This window comes from Hyaena hyaena, unplaced genomic scaffold, assembly GCF_003009895.1.
Source record: "Hyaena hyaena isolate Hyena2069 unplaced genomic scaffold, ASM300989v1 scaffold_727, whole genome shotgun sequence".
NCBI classification, from domain to species: domain Eukaryota; kingdom Metazoa; phylum Chordata; class Mammalia; order Carnivora; family Hyaenidae; genus Hyaena; species Hyaena hyaena.
This window is the reverse complement of record NW_024081359.1, coordinates 741,655-758,806: the sequence shown is the minus strand read 5'-3', so window position 1 is coordinate 758,806 and position 17,152 is coordinate 741,655. Positions and strand designations below refer to the sequence as shown.

General features: G+C 44.9%; 1 protein-coding gene across 8 annotated transcripts in view; it reads left to right on the top strand.

The window, feature by feature from the left end:
• Positions 1 to 415: 415 nt before the first annotated feature.
• MEIS2 (Meis homeobox 2) overlaps positions 416 to 17,152 on the top strand; it is a 208,921-nt gene continuing 192,184 nt past the window's right edge. For 4 of the 8 annotated variants that reach the window (XM_039217969.1, XM_039217966.1, XM_039217972.1 and 1 more), the window contains exons 1-7: positions 416 to 607; positions 1,831 to 2,063; positions 3,633 to 3,774; positions 4,488 to 4,538; positions 5,478 to 5,528; positions 6,341 to 6,490; positions 16,332 to 16,446. In XM_039217969.1, the coding sequence (XP_039073900.1) occupies positions 596 to 607; positions 1,831 to 2,063; positions 3,633 to 3,774; positions 4,488 to 4,538; positions 5,478 to 5,528; positions 6,341 to 6,490; positions 16,332 to 16,446 (754 nt within the window). In that variant the 5' untranslated portion in view covers positions 416 to 595. Of the gene's footprint in view, positions 608 to 1,154; positions 1,175 to 1,830; positions 2,064 to 3,632; positions 3,775 to 4,487; positions 4,539 to 5,477; positions 5,529 to 6,340; positions 6,491 to 16,331; positions 16,447 to 17,152 lie in introns of those variants that run through there. The other 4 variants (XM_039217973.1, XM_039217971.1, XM_039217967.1 and 1 more) reach the window with 3 other exon arrangements.

The window sequence follows — 17,152 nt, the reverse complement described above, 5'->3', positions numbered from 1 at the left end:
CGGAGTTTTACTGGAAGAAAAAAAACGGGTCTGAAAGATTCCTCCTCTTCATCATCATCAACCATCATTCATTCACTACCTTGACATTCCGGGCTTTGATTGACAGCTGGAGTGGCAAAAAGCCATGAAACACGACAGTTCGGTTACATGTGGGCTGCTGACGGGCCGCTCGTAACCTTCAGTTCGGGGGCTTGACAATTTTTTTTCTTCTTTTTCTTCTTTTTCTTTTCTTTCTTTCTTTTTTTTTTTTCCAACTGAGGGGAAGAGAAGAGAAAGAGGGGGAAAGGAGGACCGAAGAGAAGGAGGAGGGGAGGGGGGAGGAGGAGGAGGTGGAGGAGGAGGAGGAGGAAGATCAGGAGGAGGAGGAAGAAGAGGAAAAAAGAGAAAAAGAAGAAATATCACAGAAAAAAAAAAACTCTTCGTTGTCTTGCCTGGGCTTTTTTTCCCCCTTAAAAATAACATATTGGAGAATTGGGAGAAGTCTTTTTGGTTTGGAAAAAAAAAAAAAAAGGAATCTTCAGCCTAGATCACTTTCTTATCCGGACTGGGATATTAAATATACGACACATCCAGGAGTTTATTGGAGCGCAGACTGATGGCGCAAAGGGTAGGTTTAAATCTCCAACACTTACCTAGATATAAATCCTCTCTTAAGAGGGGCCTGTCCCGATGCCTCCTCTCCCTTCAACGCTGCCGCCGCTGCTCGCTGCTTGATGATGGCGGCCAGTATTTAAAAAAATAGCAGCAAAATTATTCATCGGCTTTTCCCCCCCGTGCCTCTGCGTGTGTGCGAGTGTGTGTGCGTGCGTGTGTGCGTGTCTGGGCGCGCGTGTTCCAGCGCTGTGCGAGCGGGCGGGCGGCGAGTGCGTGTGAGTGGTGTGTGTGTGTGCGTGTGCAATTGTTACACGCTTTCGCCTCGCTCCAGCTTTTACCCCAGCAGCGCGATTCCCCCGGTTCTCCTGCCGCCGCCGCTGCCGCTGCTGCGCCGCTGCCGCCGCTGCTCCCGCGGCTCGGGGCGGGCACGGGCTGCGTAGGAGCCGCCGCCGCCGCCGGGGCCGCCGCTGGGGCCGCGCTGCCGCAGCCGCTGCGCCGCCGCCTAGACTAGCCTGGGCTGCTTGTTTTGTCTCTGAAATTGACAAGGACGCAGGGAATCCGCTGCTAAATAATGTTTCTGGTAACTTTCACGTTATTCCCCCCCCTCCCCTCCGCTCCCTGCCCCCGGGGAGGCACTGGCCCCAGCCTTCCCTCGTCCTCGGCGTTCTCCTCCTGATTATTAGCGTTTTTCTTCTCTTTATTTTGTTTCATTTCGCCTTTTGATTTATTGGATCCTCGGGAGGAGGCGAAGGGGGGTTAGGGGTGGGATCCGGGGCTTCCTCCTCGCACTAACTGCACTTCTCCCTCGGCCGGCTCGCTGCGGCTCTGCGGCCGCCGGCCCGAGCGGGACCTCCCGGCGCCCCCTCAGTGCCTGGCCTCGCCGCCCCCTCTCCCTGCTCGCAACGCCGCTCTTGGTTCATACTTTTCTCATCTTAAAATTTAAAAACATCCCCCCCTCCCCGAAACTCTGAACTCGTTGTTTCGGCTGGTTTGGTTTCTGTGTGTTCAACTCGCGCTCGGTACTTTTTTTCTCCTTTCTGACTTTGTTTTTATTTCTCTCTCTCTCTCTCTCTCTCTCTCTCCTGCCTGCCCCCTCTGCCCTTCGCCTTCCTCCCTCCACCCCTGCTCGATTCCTTTCCCACCCCTCTCCCCGCTCTCTTCTCCCGTCTCCTTTTTCTATCCCCCCTTGGCTCTCCCTCACCTCCTGCCCCCCTCCCCCTCGCCGGGTTCCGACAGTACGATGAGCTGCCCCATTACGGCGGGATGGACGGAGTAGGGGTGCCCGCGTCCATGTACGGAGACCCTCACGCGCCGCGGCCGATCCCCCCGGTTCACCACCTGAACCACGGGCCGCCGCTCCACGCCACGCAGCACTACGGCGCGCACGCCCCGCACCCCAATGTCATGCCGGCCAGCATGGGGTCCGCTGTCAACGACGCTCTGAAGCGGGACAAGGACGCGATCTATGGGTAAACCGACCCCCCGCTCCCCACTCCCGACCCAGCGTACTGTTGTGAGTGCGAGTGTGTGTTCGTCTCTGTGGGGGTTCAGGGGATGGTAGACCAAGTGGGGAGTTATTTCTGCGGGGGGGGGGGGGTTGGTGGAGGTGAGGGGTGGGAACCGCTTGCCTTCAGAAAGGACAGAGAAGGGGGCCTGCTCTTCTTCGCCTTAAGTGTAAATCCCCGAAAGATAAAGCGTCCTCCACCCCCACAGCCCCGTCACTCCGGACCCCACAGCCCAGAGTGACTGAGTCCTGAGAACCTTGCCAGGGCCTTCTCCCCAAGGACGGGATTCCTGGCCAAAGGACGCAGAGCTGGTCCTTCCAGGCCCCCCTAACAGAGGCCTTGAGAAGGAGAAAGTTTCCTGCCGATGAGGAGCAACTTTGTTGTTTTTTTTCCCCCCTCTTCTGTTTCCTACCGAGAGTCTGGGAGTCACTAAATGCAGCTTGAGCTGGGATCAGGGCTGCTTCTGTCGGCCAGGAAGTCCTAATCACCCACTTCTTAATTCTCTGTAAATAAAGGGGGTAGACCTTGAAGTGCAGCGGGGTGGAAGGGACTGCCGCCTGCACAGAGCTGCTCTTAGGAGGAGGGAGGGAGATGGCTGGAAATTACGTATTTTATATTCCGTAGAGGACTCGGGGAGAGGGATGGTGGTGCACGGTCCAAAAGTGTACCTCTCGGGCTCTTCCAGTGGCGAGTAGGTGGGGAAGGCGGCGGTTTGCCGAGGGGAGGGGACGGCTGGTAAACGGCCACTGAGCCTGAAGCCAGAGGCCGCAAGCATCCCGAAGTGGAGCTAAGCGCCCGGAGGAACACAAAGGGCAGACCCGCACGCACACTTCCAAGTTTTAACAGTCGATTTATTTATTTTTGCCTGCTGGAGAAATGTGGTCTTTGGAAGGAAGCTCTTCGGCGTTTAACATTCCTATTATTTTCCTGCCCCCCCCCCCCATCCCCGGGCTTTACTAGAAGTACAGCAAACAAGTTTATAAGGCAAGGGGGTGGAGAGGTTGGAAGAGCACTCTCTCCGATTTAGATTTAGGAAATACCACTTCGGGTGTCTGTGTAGGTGAAGCCTTCGGCCTCCTTCGAAATAACCCTTAGTATGGAGAGTTAAAGCAATTTTTAGAGACTGTCTGTAGTGTTCCTTTCTTGAGAGGTCAGGGCTGGGTATGGGGATGGTTCTGCGGCCTCTGTAGTATGGGGATTGGGTCTAGATCAGCTCCGGGCTTCAGACCGCCTGATCTGCTTGCATGTTTCATTATTTCCAACTGGGGCTCTTCTTCCTTGGCGGGCTGCAGTGACCAGGGGCTTCTCCGACCACATCTGAGGGACTCCTGAGCTGAGGGAAAGGGCCAGGCCGTTTTTCCTTTCTGTTTCTGGCCCAGGCTCGGCTGACTAAGGAAGGGTTGTAAAGTGTGATGCGTGCTTGTTTTATGAAAAAGGAATCCGAACCCTCCAAACTTGTTGATTACAGTTCTTGCTCCTTCCCCTCTGCACCCCGTCTCCGTGTGTGTGTCTCTGCGTGGCGCTGCCCGTTAGGCACCCGTTGTTTCCTCTGTTAGCTCTGGTCTTTGAGAAGTGCGAGCTGGCGACCTGCACTCCCCGGGAACCCGGAGTGGCCGGCGGAGACGTCTGCTCCTCCGACTCCTTCAACGAGGACATCGCGGTCTTCGCCAAGCAGGTCCAGCCTTCTTGACCCACTCACCCTCCTGCAGACCCTCACTCCCCCCTCCCCTTTCCTCAGAGCTTTACATGAAAGAGGAGGAAAAGGCAGGGACACCCGATCTGTTCCTCTGGCCCAGTCCGCGCTCTACGCCTCCCCATCCCTGAGCCTGGAGGCGAACTGGAAGCGGAGATAAATATGGGTGTTTGTTTTTCCCCCCAGCCAGGAATACGGGGGCTCGACCCTCGAATTAAAGTTGACCTGCTCCTAATCTGGGGCTTGGCCTTTTCCCCCGCCTGCAGCTACTTGAACAAGAATTGGGGACAGGGGTGGTGAGGGACCCGAGAGTGCCTGGGAGGGAAGGAAGCCGGGCGCCTCGTGGGGCGGTCGGCCCGGGGCGCTAAGGTGAGGGAGGCTGAGAACTACTGCCCCTTAGACGTCTGAATTAGGGGGTACTCGGCCGGCCGGGAGAAGGGCCCTGAGTTTCCAGCTACAGCTCAGCATTTCCGGGTACCCCTTAATGGGGCTGGGAGTAGGAGGCCCCAGTACTTTTTCAACCAACCCTACTATTTTAAGGCACTAGTTTGTTTCATGAATTTTACCAAAGCCTCTCTCCTCTTCTCGGGCACTGACTCTCCGCCTTACCCACTCATACAGTTTAGTCTGTGACAGGGGTTTCCTTCTTTCAACTTGGGGTGGGATTTCATGTTGACTTCCCCTGCTTCTTACAGGTTCGCGCAGAAAAGCCACTTTTTTCCTCAAATCCAGAGCTGGACAATTTGGTAAGGCTCACTGTTGCTTCCCTTTCCGCAGCCTGGGCCCCCTCCCTTGCCTAGAAGCACCCACTTTCCCCTGGAGCTCCGGGGAGTTGGAGCAGAACCCTCTCTGGAGCCTCAAGAGCGACGGGGGGAAGGGAACAGTTTAGAGCCCCGGAAAGGAAGATGGGAGGTAAGGGGTGGGGTGGATGTCGGGGAGAGCGGAGGCCAGCGAGCAGCAGGCGGGGACACGGTGCCCTCAGTGTGAGCAGGGGATGGGTCCCGGGTCTCGGCCCGGGGAGTGAGGCTGTGAGAAGTGAGTTATTTCCTCTGTTTGCCGGGGTAGGCAGCCGAGCCCCCAGCAGCTGCCCCGAAGGAAGTAACCGCTGGCCCAGGGGAGGGCGGGCGGGGAGATTGTGGGGGGGGGGGGGGGGGTTCTGGGGCAGGCCTGCGCAGGCCACTTTTAGGTGCGATTCTTTTGCTAATTTGCACAATTTCAATATTAAAAGTACTTAAATCCGCTTTCAAAGGCCCTGCCTCACCATTCATCTTGAGTATTTCCTTCTTTAGTAAGGACGGGTTTTTCAGGGTGTGCTGTAAAAAGCTCTCTCTCTTCGAAGCGGATTTTTTTTTTTAATTTGGCCTGAGGTCGAAAGAGGGGACGGTTAAAGATTCAGGCGGAGAAAGAAGGCCTGGCCCTAGGAAAGCAGTCCTCACAAATAGCTCAGTGAACACAGGGGGCAAAGATATTAGATGCCTCGGCCCAGGTTGAGTCAGATTCCTACCCCGTGGCCAATGAGGCAGAGATGATCAGTAATCACTTGGTTTTTCTGATGATTTCTTGATGTGTGGGTTTTGCCTGGCCACTTGCCTGTTTCTTTTCCCCAGCTCAGTTCCCTCACCACCCGCCACTCAGGGCTCCTGAGTTACAGAGCCCTAACTCCACACTCTAAACTTTTCTTTCAGATGATACAAGCAATACAAGTACTAAGGTTTCATCTTTTGGAGTTAGAAAAGGTAAGCAGGAAATGATACTCCCCATTTTGATTCAGCCACTTGCCTCTCTCAGTCGATGTCTTCAACAAACCTCCAGTCTGAGGGATGGGGCACCTGGAGGTTTTGAGCAACTTGTTACATTGTCCTTCCTTCAAATCCCTCAACCCAAGGGCTCAGAGGATGGGTGAATTAGGACAGCCCTGGTGTGCACCCCCCACCCCCAGCCCCTGCCCTGCCTTTTCCCCTAGGCATTCAGGATTATTTTGAAATGCAACAAACCATTTGTGTTACTGGACATTCAGCCTGCTTGCGTCTCTATTAGCTTAGCTCACCCTCAGACCAGAGCGCGCATTAGGTCCAGGCAGGGGGAAATCATCCTCGCTGGGCTGCCTTTACATTGCTCTCCAGCTTAGCCACCTTCCCCCCGGAAGCAGGCAAAACTCTGAGCTTATTGAATCGCAAACGCCAATGCCGGTCCCAGTTCCAGCGCTCTAACATTTTGATGTTATCATCAAATTGGGTCCCCCTCCCGACCTCCGGACTCCCAGTCTGAACCCAGTTATTTCTAGTCCCTTCTAGTCCCGTTTCTTCTCTCTTTATTGTAACTTGTTGCTCAGGGAAGTCTCCGGAGAATAATATCTGTTGCAACAATTGCTCTATTGTTTCCTCGCCTTCAAGTATTACACCCATTAATTAGAGTTAGTTTGGAAGGCATTGCACTGTTGCTCTTTCTAAATGTAACCCTGCAACCTGATTTTTTTCCCTTTAAAAATGAAACAAAACAATCACAACAACAACATGAGCTGAACCCTCCACCATGACCCTCCTTTTAGGTCCACGAACTGTGTGATAACTTCTGCCATCGGTACATTAGCTGTTTGAAGGGAAAAATGCCCATCGACCTTGTCATTGATGAAAGGGACGGCAGCTCCAAGTCAGACCACGAAGAACTTTCAGGCTCCTCTACAAATCTCGCTGACCATGTAAGTCTGAGAGCCCTCTGGCATTCTTTTGAGACTACTGGGTATAGCATTTTTAAAAAAGTTGTTGTAACATTTAGCTAAGATCAAACTTAGTGTTTCGGTTTTGTTTTGGTTTGTTTTGTTTTTTAATGATTTGGTCTCTTTGGGGATCTTTTCTCCCTTTCTCATTACCTCTGCCACACCTTTCATCTTCCTTTGCCCTTTCCCGTCCGCCTTCCTCATGTATGTTGAGAACCAAAGAAACCAGGGAGTTGATAGAGTGATTTGTGCTCTTAATGTGTAAAGTTTCCTGGATTTGGTGACTTGAGTGTTAGCAAATTGTCTGTTTGATATGGTGACTGCTGCCTTTTCTGCTTTCCCAACAATGTGTAATCAGTGCGCTAGGGACCCAGAGGCAAGTCAGCTAGTTGGACAGGGTGGGGGACAGAGCACTGAAGGACAAGAGAGAACTGGAGAGGGACTTCCCAGTCCCTCACAGAGATGACAGTCCTGAGAATTATTGGCAATCTTGCATTGCATTAGTAAGGAAAGAAGGAGTGAACACATTACAATTCTCCGAGCTTTTGCTCTGTAGAAACTTATTGTCAGTATATGGACTTATTGCCAAGTGCCCGAAGCATCTTTATAATAAAAGACAGTAACTTTGATGAAACAATTATTAACAATGTATTACAGAAAGCTGAAGGGAATTGCGATTGAGTAACCATAGGTTAGTGGTTGAATTTTAACACTTAAACAGTTGGTGAATGAAGACAGAGTATAGTAAGGAGTGACTGTGTATGTCAGTCCAGGAAGGGAGATTTCTTTCTATTCTCTGTTTTTAATCCTATTTTGGAACCAATCTAGGGAGTCTGATGCTTTAAAAAAAAAGGGGGTGGGGGGAAAGCATATGTAGTGAGACTGAAAATTTGAAAAAGAAGCAAAGAGAAGAAAGATTGCAGCTGGTAGGAAAGGCAAGAGTGGCGAGGTTAAAGAGTGGGTGTGAATAGCAGTTTATTTATAGGAACTCAAGCCTGGGGTGGGGGACAGGGTGTCTATAGATTATATTCCATTGAGCCTACAACCTAAGTGATATAGGCTATAGTCTAATAACTGGCTGGCTGAAATATTAATTTAACATGTTGTGGAGTTAAACAGGCTTTGAGGCTCAAAGGCAGTATGTACCATTACCACCACCATCCACCCCCCCTCCCCACTCCCGACCCATTCCTGGGTTTTAAGAGGAATGGGTTGAGAGGCCTGGAGAATAAACCTTCTGTGAGATTCTTTACCTTTTCCCCACCTCCCGCCCCCCCAAAAAAGTTTTGAAAATATACAAGCTTACATTTTAATTATTAGCCTTTGTACTGTATGGAAAGCCAGGCTAAGAACAAAAGTTAAGAAAGGAAGGAAGGAAGGAAGGAAGGAAGGAAGGAAGGAAGGAAGGAAGGAAGGAAGGAAGGAAGGAAAAGAAAGGAAAAGGACAGAAAACCTCAGTCCTAGTTGTCTGGTTCTGAGACAGAATAAATACTATGGCATTGAAAGTTCCGGTGCCTGTCTTTACTCTTGGCTTTTCCCGTCGCGATGGGGGAACTCTGGGGGCTCTCTTTGTATTTGAGTGTATTAAATAAAATCCAAAGGGTGCAGCAAGCAGCTATGGGAAGCTTACTTGCTGGTATGTGGCAATGTGATGTGTGGTTGTTGTCCACAAGGCGAGACGGTACTTGAGAAGTATTTGTTGTGGTCGTCATTTATTTGTTTATTTTCATAGCTTCCTGTTTCTCAATTCATATGCACTCTGCAGTGTTGGGGGGATGAGAAGGATGCGGTTACCTGACTTGTAGAATGAGGGGTTCACCATTATCTGCAGCCAAAAATGTTTCTCTCGTGACATTTCTGGGGGTCTCGATTACTTGATTTTCTAGAATGGCTTCTTGGCAACTGGTTTCCGAGTGGATGTATGGAGCTAGAGCGTGCTGATGTTTACATAGAAGAGGCTGTTCAGAGGGTTGGCGGAGAGACAGTGCCAGTTCATGAAACCATTGTAATATTTAAATTACACTCAAGTAGTCAGGGGTACCTAAGAGGATAGTGCCTTAATAATTTAACAATCGTCATCTTTGGATAAAAGACTCAACTGTAACATTTGTTGCTCCTCTTTCAGGCCCCCCATCAAATAAAGATGACAACTGATTTATTTTGAACCCACGAGGGCTTGCCACCTCATTGGGCATCATAATTTAAAGCCTTTTATTTCCTAGAGATCTGAACTATAACATTTTTACTTTAGCCCCCCGCTATTTGTTTTGAAAGGAGGCAGTCATTTGTTCCACCAGCACACCGAGTGGGAAATGGCGAGGTTTGCTACAGACTTGAATTTTATGCAGGAGGTGAGAGAAAACCTTGGAGAGTTTTCACCATTTTTGATATTTTTTTGTACCATAGGTATATTGATTATATTCATTTGCAGGCATCTGCCTACAAAGTGAATTCTCTTAGTTTCTGCCTCTCCCGCCAGGGCGCCCTCCCATAACCCCCCACCAGTAAAAAAAAAAAAAAAAAAAATACCGTAGAACTACTACTACCTGGAAAGTGGTATGAGGGGAACATTTTCAGTATGTAAATGTGTCCAATTTGAATCTCCAGGTTTATTTTTTCATTTGCTTTGATATGCATATTTAATACATTGCCCCAGGCTGGATCTCATTTGGTGCACGCTGGTGCAGGGGTGATGATGAACCACTTCAGAAGGACTGAGACAGCGTGTTGTTTTCTCTGTTTTATCTGTTGGCCCACTATTCTGATCTACTGCGCTTCCTCATGGTTTTATTTGCACATGAAATGCCGAGAGCATTTCAACTTATTGGCTATGAATAATGACAGCTAAAAAAGAAGTGTAGTTTAATTTGTTGTGTGCCAAGGTTTCTCTTGTGGAGGTGACAGTTTGTGACAGCTGTTTGACACCCCAAAACACATACACCTCTATACTTATTAAGTGGTATCAAGCTGTATTGTGTGTGTGTGCGTGCATGCGTGTGTGTGTGTGTGTGTGTGTGTGTGTGTTTAAGGAAGGATTGGGCAAGGAGAGAGAGAGTGAAAGAGAGAAAGATTAAGTGTGTAATTCTGTGTAGTAGGAAGCAGAGAGACAAGTGTCAGGAACAAAATATTAGGTGCCAACATAGACTTCTATTTTCTTATTAAAAAATATGAAAATAAAACTGAGTGAAAGTAATTGCTACAAATACCTTGAAAGCAAGTGTCTTTGGCAGACTTTTAGGAATGGGTTTTATATACGATTCCAGAGTGTATCCAGTGTTGTCATGCTGATCTCACATTCTGTAATTTTATGTAAATAATCTGATGTAACATTGCTAAAAAGACAACCATCATGTCTTAACCTTTTGTACGTTACATCCGTTAAAGATACTGAATTCGTTCATTTATTATCGATAGTGGCACAATGGGCATAACAATAAAAGGAAATTCAGAATTAAATAGAGAATCAAATGTGCAACATTGGCTCCTGTTTTATTTTTAGTAAATGCGTAATGAATTTTTTTTATATCATTTTTATATCATAATATAGTTTATCTTATTTTCTTATTAAACATAAGAGTATTTGTTATAGGTAGGGAACAACTGTTAACAGCATTCTTTGGAATAATGGGAAGATCGAAATAAGATAGTGAAAGGAGCAGAACTCCACATTCCAGCTGCAGTTCATGTAAAGTTTCCCAGACATTGAAATTGATTCTGTTTAAAATAAACGTATCAAGAAACCGATTCTTTAAAAAAAAAAAACTTTCACCTTGAAAATTGCTGTGGACTATTCATGCTTTTCCTAGTCTGTAGTATTTCTAATAGGTGATAGCCACATTTTCTACTTTACATAATTTTAGATCAAGTCTTTAGATCCAGTGCAGGCTAATAAAATTTATCTTTACATTTACATTGAAAGATATTATGTATCTTTAGATCAGCATTAGGTAAAGGAAACATATCTGTTTGAAATACATTCTCTGAGCCAAGTTCCATTTGCCTGAAGTGCATATTATTATTCGTAATTAATGTTCATGTGGAGCTACATTTTATTTATTTATTATTATTTGTTGGGAGGAATTAAGTATAGGGAAGAAAATACAACTGTAGTTGTTAACAGTTAGTGACAGGTGCCTTGAAATTGACTGGCTCTGATAATATGATACATAAAAGAAAAAAGTTTTAATTTCTATGTTGAAAGCTGTAACTTAACTGAAGATAGGCTGTTGTTTTCTTTTGCATCTCTGAATCTGTCAAATTATTTTTTCTGTGTATACGGTTTTTTAAAATGGGCTAAGTTGGAGGGGAGAGTCCCCAGAACCTTGTCCCTGACAGAATGCGGGCAAGTGTCCAGAGGTAAATGCTATTAGTACCTGGAAATCTAACAGGGATTAGGCGGTGAGGAAAGGGGTAGGTTTAAGTGATTGGTCTGTAGGATATCAGAGGGGAAATAATGGGATTTGATAATGATATTGATGATACGAATGATTTATTTTGTCAGATAGTTTCTTAAGTTCTAGTATAGGATTAGACCTTACGGTGTGTTATTCAAGGTCTCCAGGGACCCATTCTGGAAAGTTCTCCCTCTGAGTTCTGTACACCAACTCAACATGGCTGGGGTCATGGTGTTCTGTTGTTATTGTTGTATAGCTTGTGAAGGTTGATAGCTCCTATGTCAATTTCCATCAAAAATAATTATGTTATTTAAATCCCTTTGGTTGTGCAGTTTGAAGTATGTTTTCAGTGTAACTGTGATGAGATGAAATCAAACAAAGGTGCACTTGACAACCACTGACATTCACTATCACAGTAAAATTTTGATATTTTAAAATTGATTTCGTAATTTTTTCAGACTGAATGCCTTATGGAATATTCCAACGCAATTCAAAATTATAGGAGACATGTTATAATATGATGGTATATCAAGAAAATAAGAAATTTCTCTCTTTTCTGAAAGTTGCTCCATTTGATGGGGGAAATCCATTTTTTTTTTTTAATTTCGGGATTTGTGTTTGGAATTTGCAAAGAGTACTTGCCACTACTTTGAGAGTTACTGACATATTAATTCCCAAAGCTCAATAGAGGGTGGAAACAAGGAGGTGAGGGAAAGACCCCAGCTCTATTTACATTTTTAAAGAGTCAGTCCACGTTCTGAAAGCATACATGCTTCTCCTGAGTTCTTATGTCAACTTTAGAATAATGAAGTTGAAATTCCAACATTTTTTCAAACTATACAATTAACATTTTAACTTCTGTAGGCGTGAATACCTCATGACATGAGTCTTCATCTGATTTTAAAAAATAATTTTTGATTTTAAAAAATAATTTTTGCATAATGTTAGGAACAAAAATATCGTAAAGTCATAGGAAATATGTAACGTATTCATTATGTATACTGATGCAAGTATATCTTGCCTTTGTTGTTTAAACATATCGAGCCAAATTAGTTTTGCATGCTTTGTTTGCTGGCTAAAATGTCTTTATATATATTTGCTATTGCTTTCTACCTACAAGCACATATTCTGAATCACTTTACCGTATTGTCCAAGTTCACGTATAATTTTTGGCTTGGTGTTATGTATATATCATGTTGTCGTTGTATAGGTTCTAGAAAAGCACGTGCTTATTATAAGTATTTTTTTAATAATAGAAGCAAGAAGTAGGAGTGACCTTAGGGATTATCTTGCCAAACTTCTTAATTTTAAAGAGATAAGGGAAATGAAGTGCATCGCTTGCTTAAGGCCACATGACCAGTTAGAGGTGGCACCCTAGTGTCTTAATTCGAATGCAATGCTTTCTCCTCTGTACCACATCCATTGACTCACCTTCCCATTTAGGGGCTAAGATGAGTTCTAGATTATTTTAGAAAGCACCTGTGCATAGTATGGCTCCCCCACCCCCTTGAATCCTAATACATTTTACTTCCTCATTCAGTTTTGTATTTATTTAGAAGCTCTCATACGTTTCATTCCATTCTTTTTGCAATGAAAGAACCATGAGCTTTGTGGAATCATTGAAACGGGGCAATCCTACCAATTCACCAGGACTTATTAAGTATTTTCCTATGGGCAGGTCCCCGCAGAAATGCCATAATGGTGTAAAATGTTACAATTTCTACCATATCTGCAACTTCAACAAAAAAGGCATACATATGTTTTGCTTCCTATGCCGGGAGACTCCTGTCCTCTCTGTGCTCTTTCCCAGATTTAGCAAAATTCAGGTTGGTGCTAAATCATTTTTTTTTTAATTTCAAGGGAGAAAACACTGGCAGAACTGTGTTTTCTAGGGAAAGCTGTGTGTAAATGAGAAACAGAGGAGAGCAGCAGAGTGATCTCCTGTGGCCCTGCTACTACAAGCTCTCCCCATCTTGTCTCATGCTTTTATATTAATTACAACTTGCATTATCAGCTGTGAGTCTGTAGCCCAGCAAATAGAAAATACTGCCCCTGGAGACCTAGCTTCTTGTATCTATTTTCCATCTCGTTCTATTGTGCTCCACTCAGTATTCACTGCTTTTCTCCTGCTAACACTGCTCTTTAACGCAATTACGTCAGAGCAAGAAAAGTACCATATTTGACTCCCAATTATTAAAGCCACTGGGAATAGAAACATGTTCAGTCCTTGCCCTCGGGTGTCTTCAGGATACTTTGGCTGAAGAACAGGACATATATCGTGGAATGCATATACCTGCGTGCTCACCCCACACATGCACTCAGAGAGCATTTCTCTCTCTTTTCCACATACATCATGTGTTTTACATGCTTTCATATGCCACATTGGTTTCAAGATTCACTAAACTTCTGCATATAATTTGGCAGGAAGCCAGGCAGTTTATTCTTGAAGGATGTAAACTTGGAAACTATCTAGGGAGGGGAAAAAGGAAGAAGAAAGAAGTTGTGATACAAACAAATATTTCAGTCTAAGGGGAAAAAAAACAGTGTTACGGGTAAAGGATTACACTTTATTTGTCCACATAAGTTGTAGTTTTTTATGACCAGGAAGGCAGCAATTTTTTATTGACCAGATTATCAGGATTGTGTCATGTTCACCATTTCACGCGCCATGCCCCGTCTCTTCTCTTGAGAGAAGCCCCCTGGGTCATCAAGTCACCCTGGTGTAGCTGAATGTGAACAACTTTGTGGTGGCTCCTCGGCCCCAAAGCCCCAGAGAGATTCATCTGTTTTTCCTACTTTCAAGTTAAATGAATGCCAGCGTGTTCCTTAGTTTTGATCAGTCTCCCAAACAAGGTCATAATACCTGAGACACTCCATGGAAACCAACATCTTTACGACATTTGTTGGGGACAGCATTTTTGAAAACCTGAAGGAGAAAAAAGAGAAGAAAAGAAGGGGGCATGGTGGGTGAAATGGTGAACACGAGCAGATTCTAGGAATGGGCTGAAAACCAAAGGTCCAGCGCTCTTGGAGACACCAGCTGCTTTTAAAGTAGTATTTGCTGATGTGGCTTCTTTTTCACCCCCTTTACTTATGAAAACACCTCCTCGTCCTCAGAAAACCATTGGAAGAAGTATACTATATTGTAAATTTACAATTACATTTAATGGGGTCTGTCTTTAAAAACTCAGTACAGGTTTGACTGAGGACAAGTCGGTATTTTCGTTTTGCTGCAAGTGCTTTTGAGCAGTTAGTTCAAACCACTGCAGTGCCCAGACAGAAAGACTCGCTCCGGCTTCATTTGAATGATGATATAATCGTTGTTGGATGACATTTACCTTAAAACATAGTTGAGATGTTAGTGGCTAATTATTATAATTTTCGTGAGGGGTGCAGAGCTTTCCGAGCAGCCTGCTTAATAAAAAGCCTGCAGTGCATAAAATTAACATCACTTGCTGTATACACTGAAAAGTTTAGCCTAGGTGAATGTTATACAGTTATTTCCTTTTCTAAAAGAAGGCCCTCGCCAGTGTGGTTGTAGGACTAAACTAATGCCACACTATTGTTTCCTCCCCCGCCCCCCCCCATGTAATTCTTCTAGCTCTTTATCTGATTACCATCCGGCAAACAGCTGACTCGAAGAGGCTGCAAAGCTTGAAGAGCCCCTGTATTCCCTTCGCCTTTAGCTTGAAACTGTTGGAGTGGCTTCTAACTCCGATAAAACGAGAAATCACAGGCATGACTTTGTCTTAATACAGACAGCACAGAACCTTGATTTTTATTTCAGTCTACTCAAATTTGTTCCCTAGTCTACTTTCTAAACTAAAACATATCTTCAGAGATCTAACCCTGTGCTGTATTTATAATCACAAAATTTCTGCTTGGGGTTTCCACTTAGAATCAGTTGCCTGCCTGATGGCATTGCCAGTAGCATTGTTTTGATACAGAGATGACTGATCTATAGAGCTTTGGGTCATTTCGTCATCTTTCCAAAATGCTAACTATTAATTTGCACTCAGTTTGTAGCAGACCTGTAGAGGGGGGGGAAAGGTTTTTTGTTGTTGTTCCAAATAAGAACAGTCCCTATTTTGTCTCCCCATGGCTCCTTGATTTTATTTTGATATAATTTTGTATTCTATATATACATTACAGAGTTGTTGTAGAAGAAAGTGATAGACTGACTTTTTTTCTGGATAAACTATATATAATGACAACATGGCAAGATTGCTTTCAGATGGTCAAGATGTTTGCTTGTTGCCTATAGGCATGTCGGTCTGTCTGAATCCTTATTTACCAATTCTTGTAGGAAGAAATCGTGCACTTTGAGAGATTGATGTTTTTGTTTTATTTTGCCCCTAAAGAATCTCCCTGCCCCCCTCCCCCCCCGCCATAAGAATTTGCTTGCCAGGAGATCTTTGGGCTTAGTTGAAGTCATCACATGCAGGTGACAAGTGTACAGTTCTGGCCTTAAGGCTGGTCTGTTTCATGTGCTGTTCCTACTCTCCGTTTCTGCCAGAGGAAATTCCATCTCTTGCCTGCCTTCATGTGGTGCTGATAAAGTCCTTCCTGTACATTAGAATTCCTGTTTTCCTTTAAGCAACAGCAGGGGATTGGGAATGATCAGGAAAGGGGAGGAGGAACAGGAGAAGAATACACTCAGCAAAGTAGCATGAGCTATAATTTCTCAGTGTGCCTTCCATGTCCTTTGAAACAAGTCATGCTCCCAGGGAAAAAGCACTGCTCTGTGAGTTTAAAGCTTCTGTGGAACTCACATGAAAGTCCCGTCCAGTTGATCACTCAGCTGACACTTCAGAGTTGTTTCATTCTGTTCGTTAATATCACTGTATATATTGGTTGCGTAATCAGCTGATAATTTTCAGAGTTCATTCAGGTTGGTTGAAGGCAATGCATCTGAAAGATGCAAAGAGCTGCCCCATACATTCTTGGATCTGTGGGGTGTTTTTCTTTTTGTTTTTGTTTTTAAGGGAGTCATGACTTTTTTCAATGTGCTGGAATTTAGTGTCCAAGAGTATTGGGCTTCTTTCTTGGGAGAGTGTGCCCCAGTTAAGGCAGCAAGAGTAAAAATGACTTCTAGACTTTTAAGGGGCTTTCCCCCCAACTTTAAAAGTTAACTTTATTGAGGTATAATTTGCGATAATAAAAGACACCCCTTTTATGTGTCTGTTTCAATTAGTTTAAACACATGTATACACAGATGTAACCATCACCTCATCAAGATCCTAGAGCATCTTTTCTTCTTTTTGGTACCTATCGCTGAAAGGACAACATACTGTAGTGTGGGGTCTGTATATGCCTAGGTCCGCAAATACTAATATGTACACATTTTTGTCTTTCTCTGCACCTTTCCTATTGGCTCCTCATTTATGGCTCCTCATTTATGGGAACATTTCTTGGCATCCTGACATCAGAATCCTGCATCTTGGCGAGATCACGACGATGCAACGTCCACCCACTCAGCAGGCACCCCGGGGCCCTCCAGTGGGGGCCATGCTTCCCAGAGTGGAGACAACAGCAGTGAGCAAGGTAAAAGGTCAAGCATTTCCCTTGTGCAAAGTAGCCATAACTAAACTAGCTTCAGTATTTTGTGATATCAGTACTACCTCCCTGTAAATAGGCTAGTGGCAGGTTAGAGAGCTGCTACATTAGTATTTCCTCTCAACTTATGTTACTTAAAAAATATCAAAGTGAGCTGTCTAATCTTGAAGTAGGCATTACAATAACAATTGATTAGTTCTGCCAATTCTTTTGCAAATTTGGTTATCTACACTTTAACTTCTGTGTGGGAGTAAATAGAACGACCAGGCTTCTAGGGCTTCTATTGGCTGCTATTCTGTACTAGTCTGAATTATTCTAGAGGCAGGTTAGTTTGTCTATAATATCAACATTAGGAGTTCTCTGTAATCAGCAGTGATGCCTCTAAAGTACATAAAATGCTCAAACCTGTGCTTCTGAGCTCTGGAAGTACGGTGTGGCTTTTATATGGAATTTTATCTTGGGAAGATGGATTTTGAAATTCTTCGACTGTTTGTCCCAATTTCCATTCACCTGACATGGCGACTTGTGTCACAAATCCTAAAAATTAGAATAATCAGAGGGCAAGGGGGATGTCAACTGCAGATGACAAAGAAGCCTAGTGTCATCCAGAATAAATTTTACCATTGAAAACTCACCTGTTGCACAGAGAGCAATTATACATTGGTGGGGATGTCTCTTCTGTAGCTAAAATGAT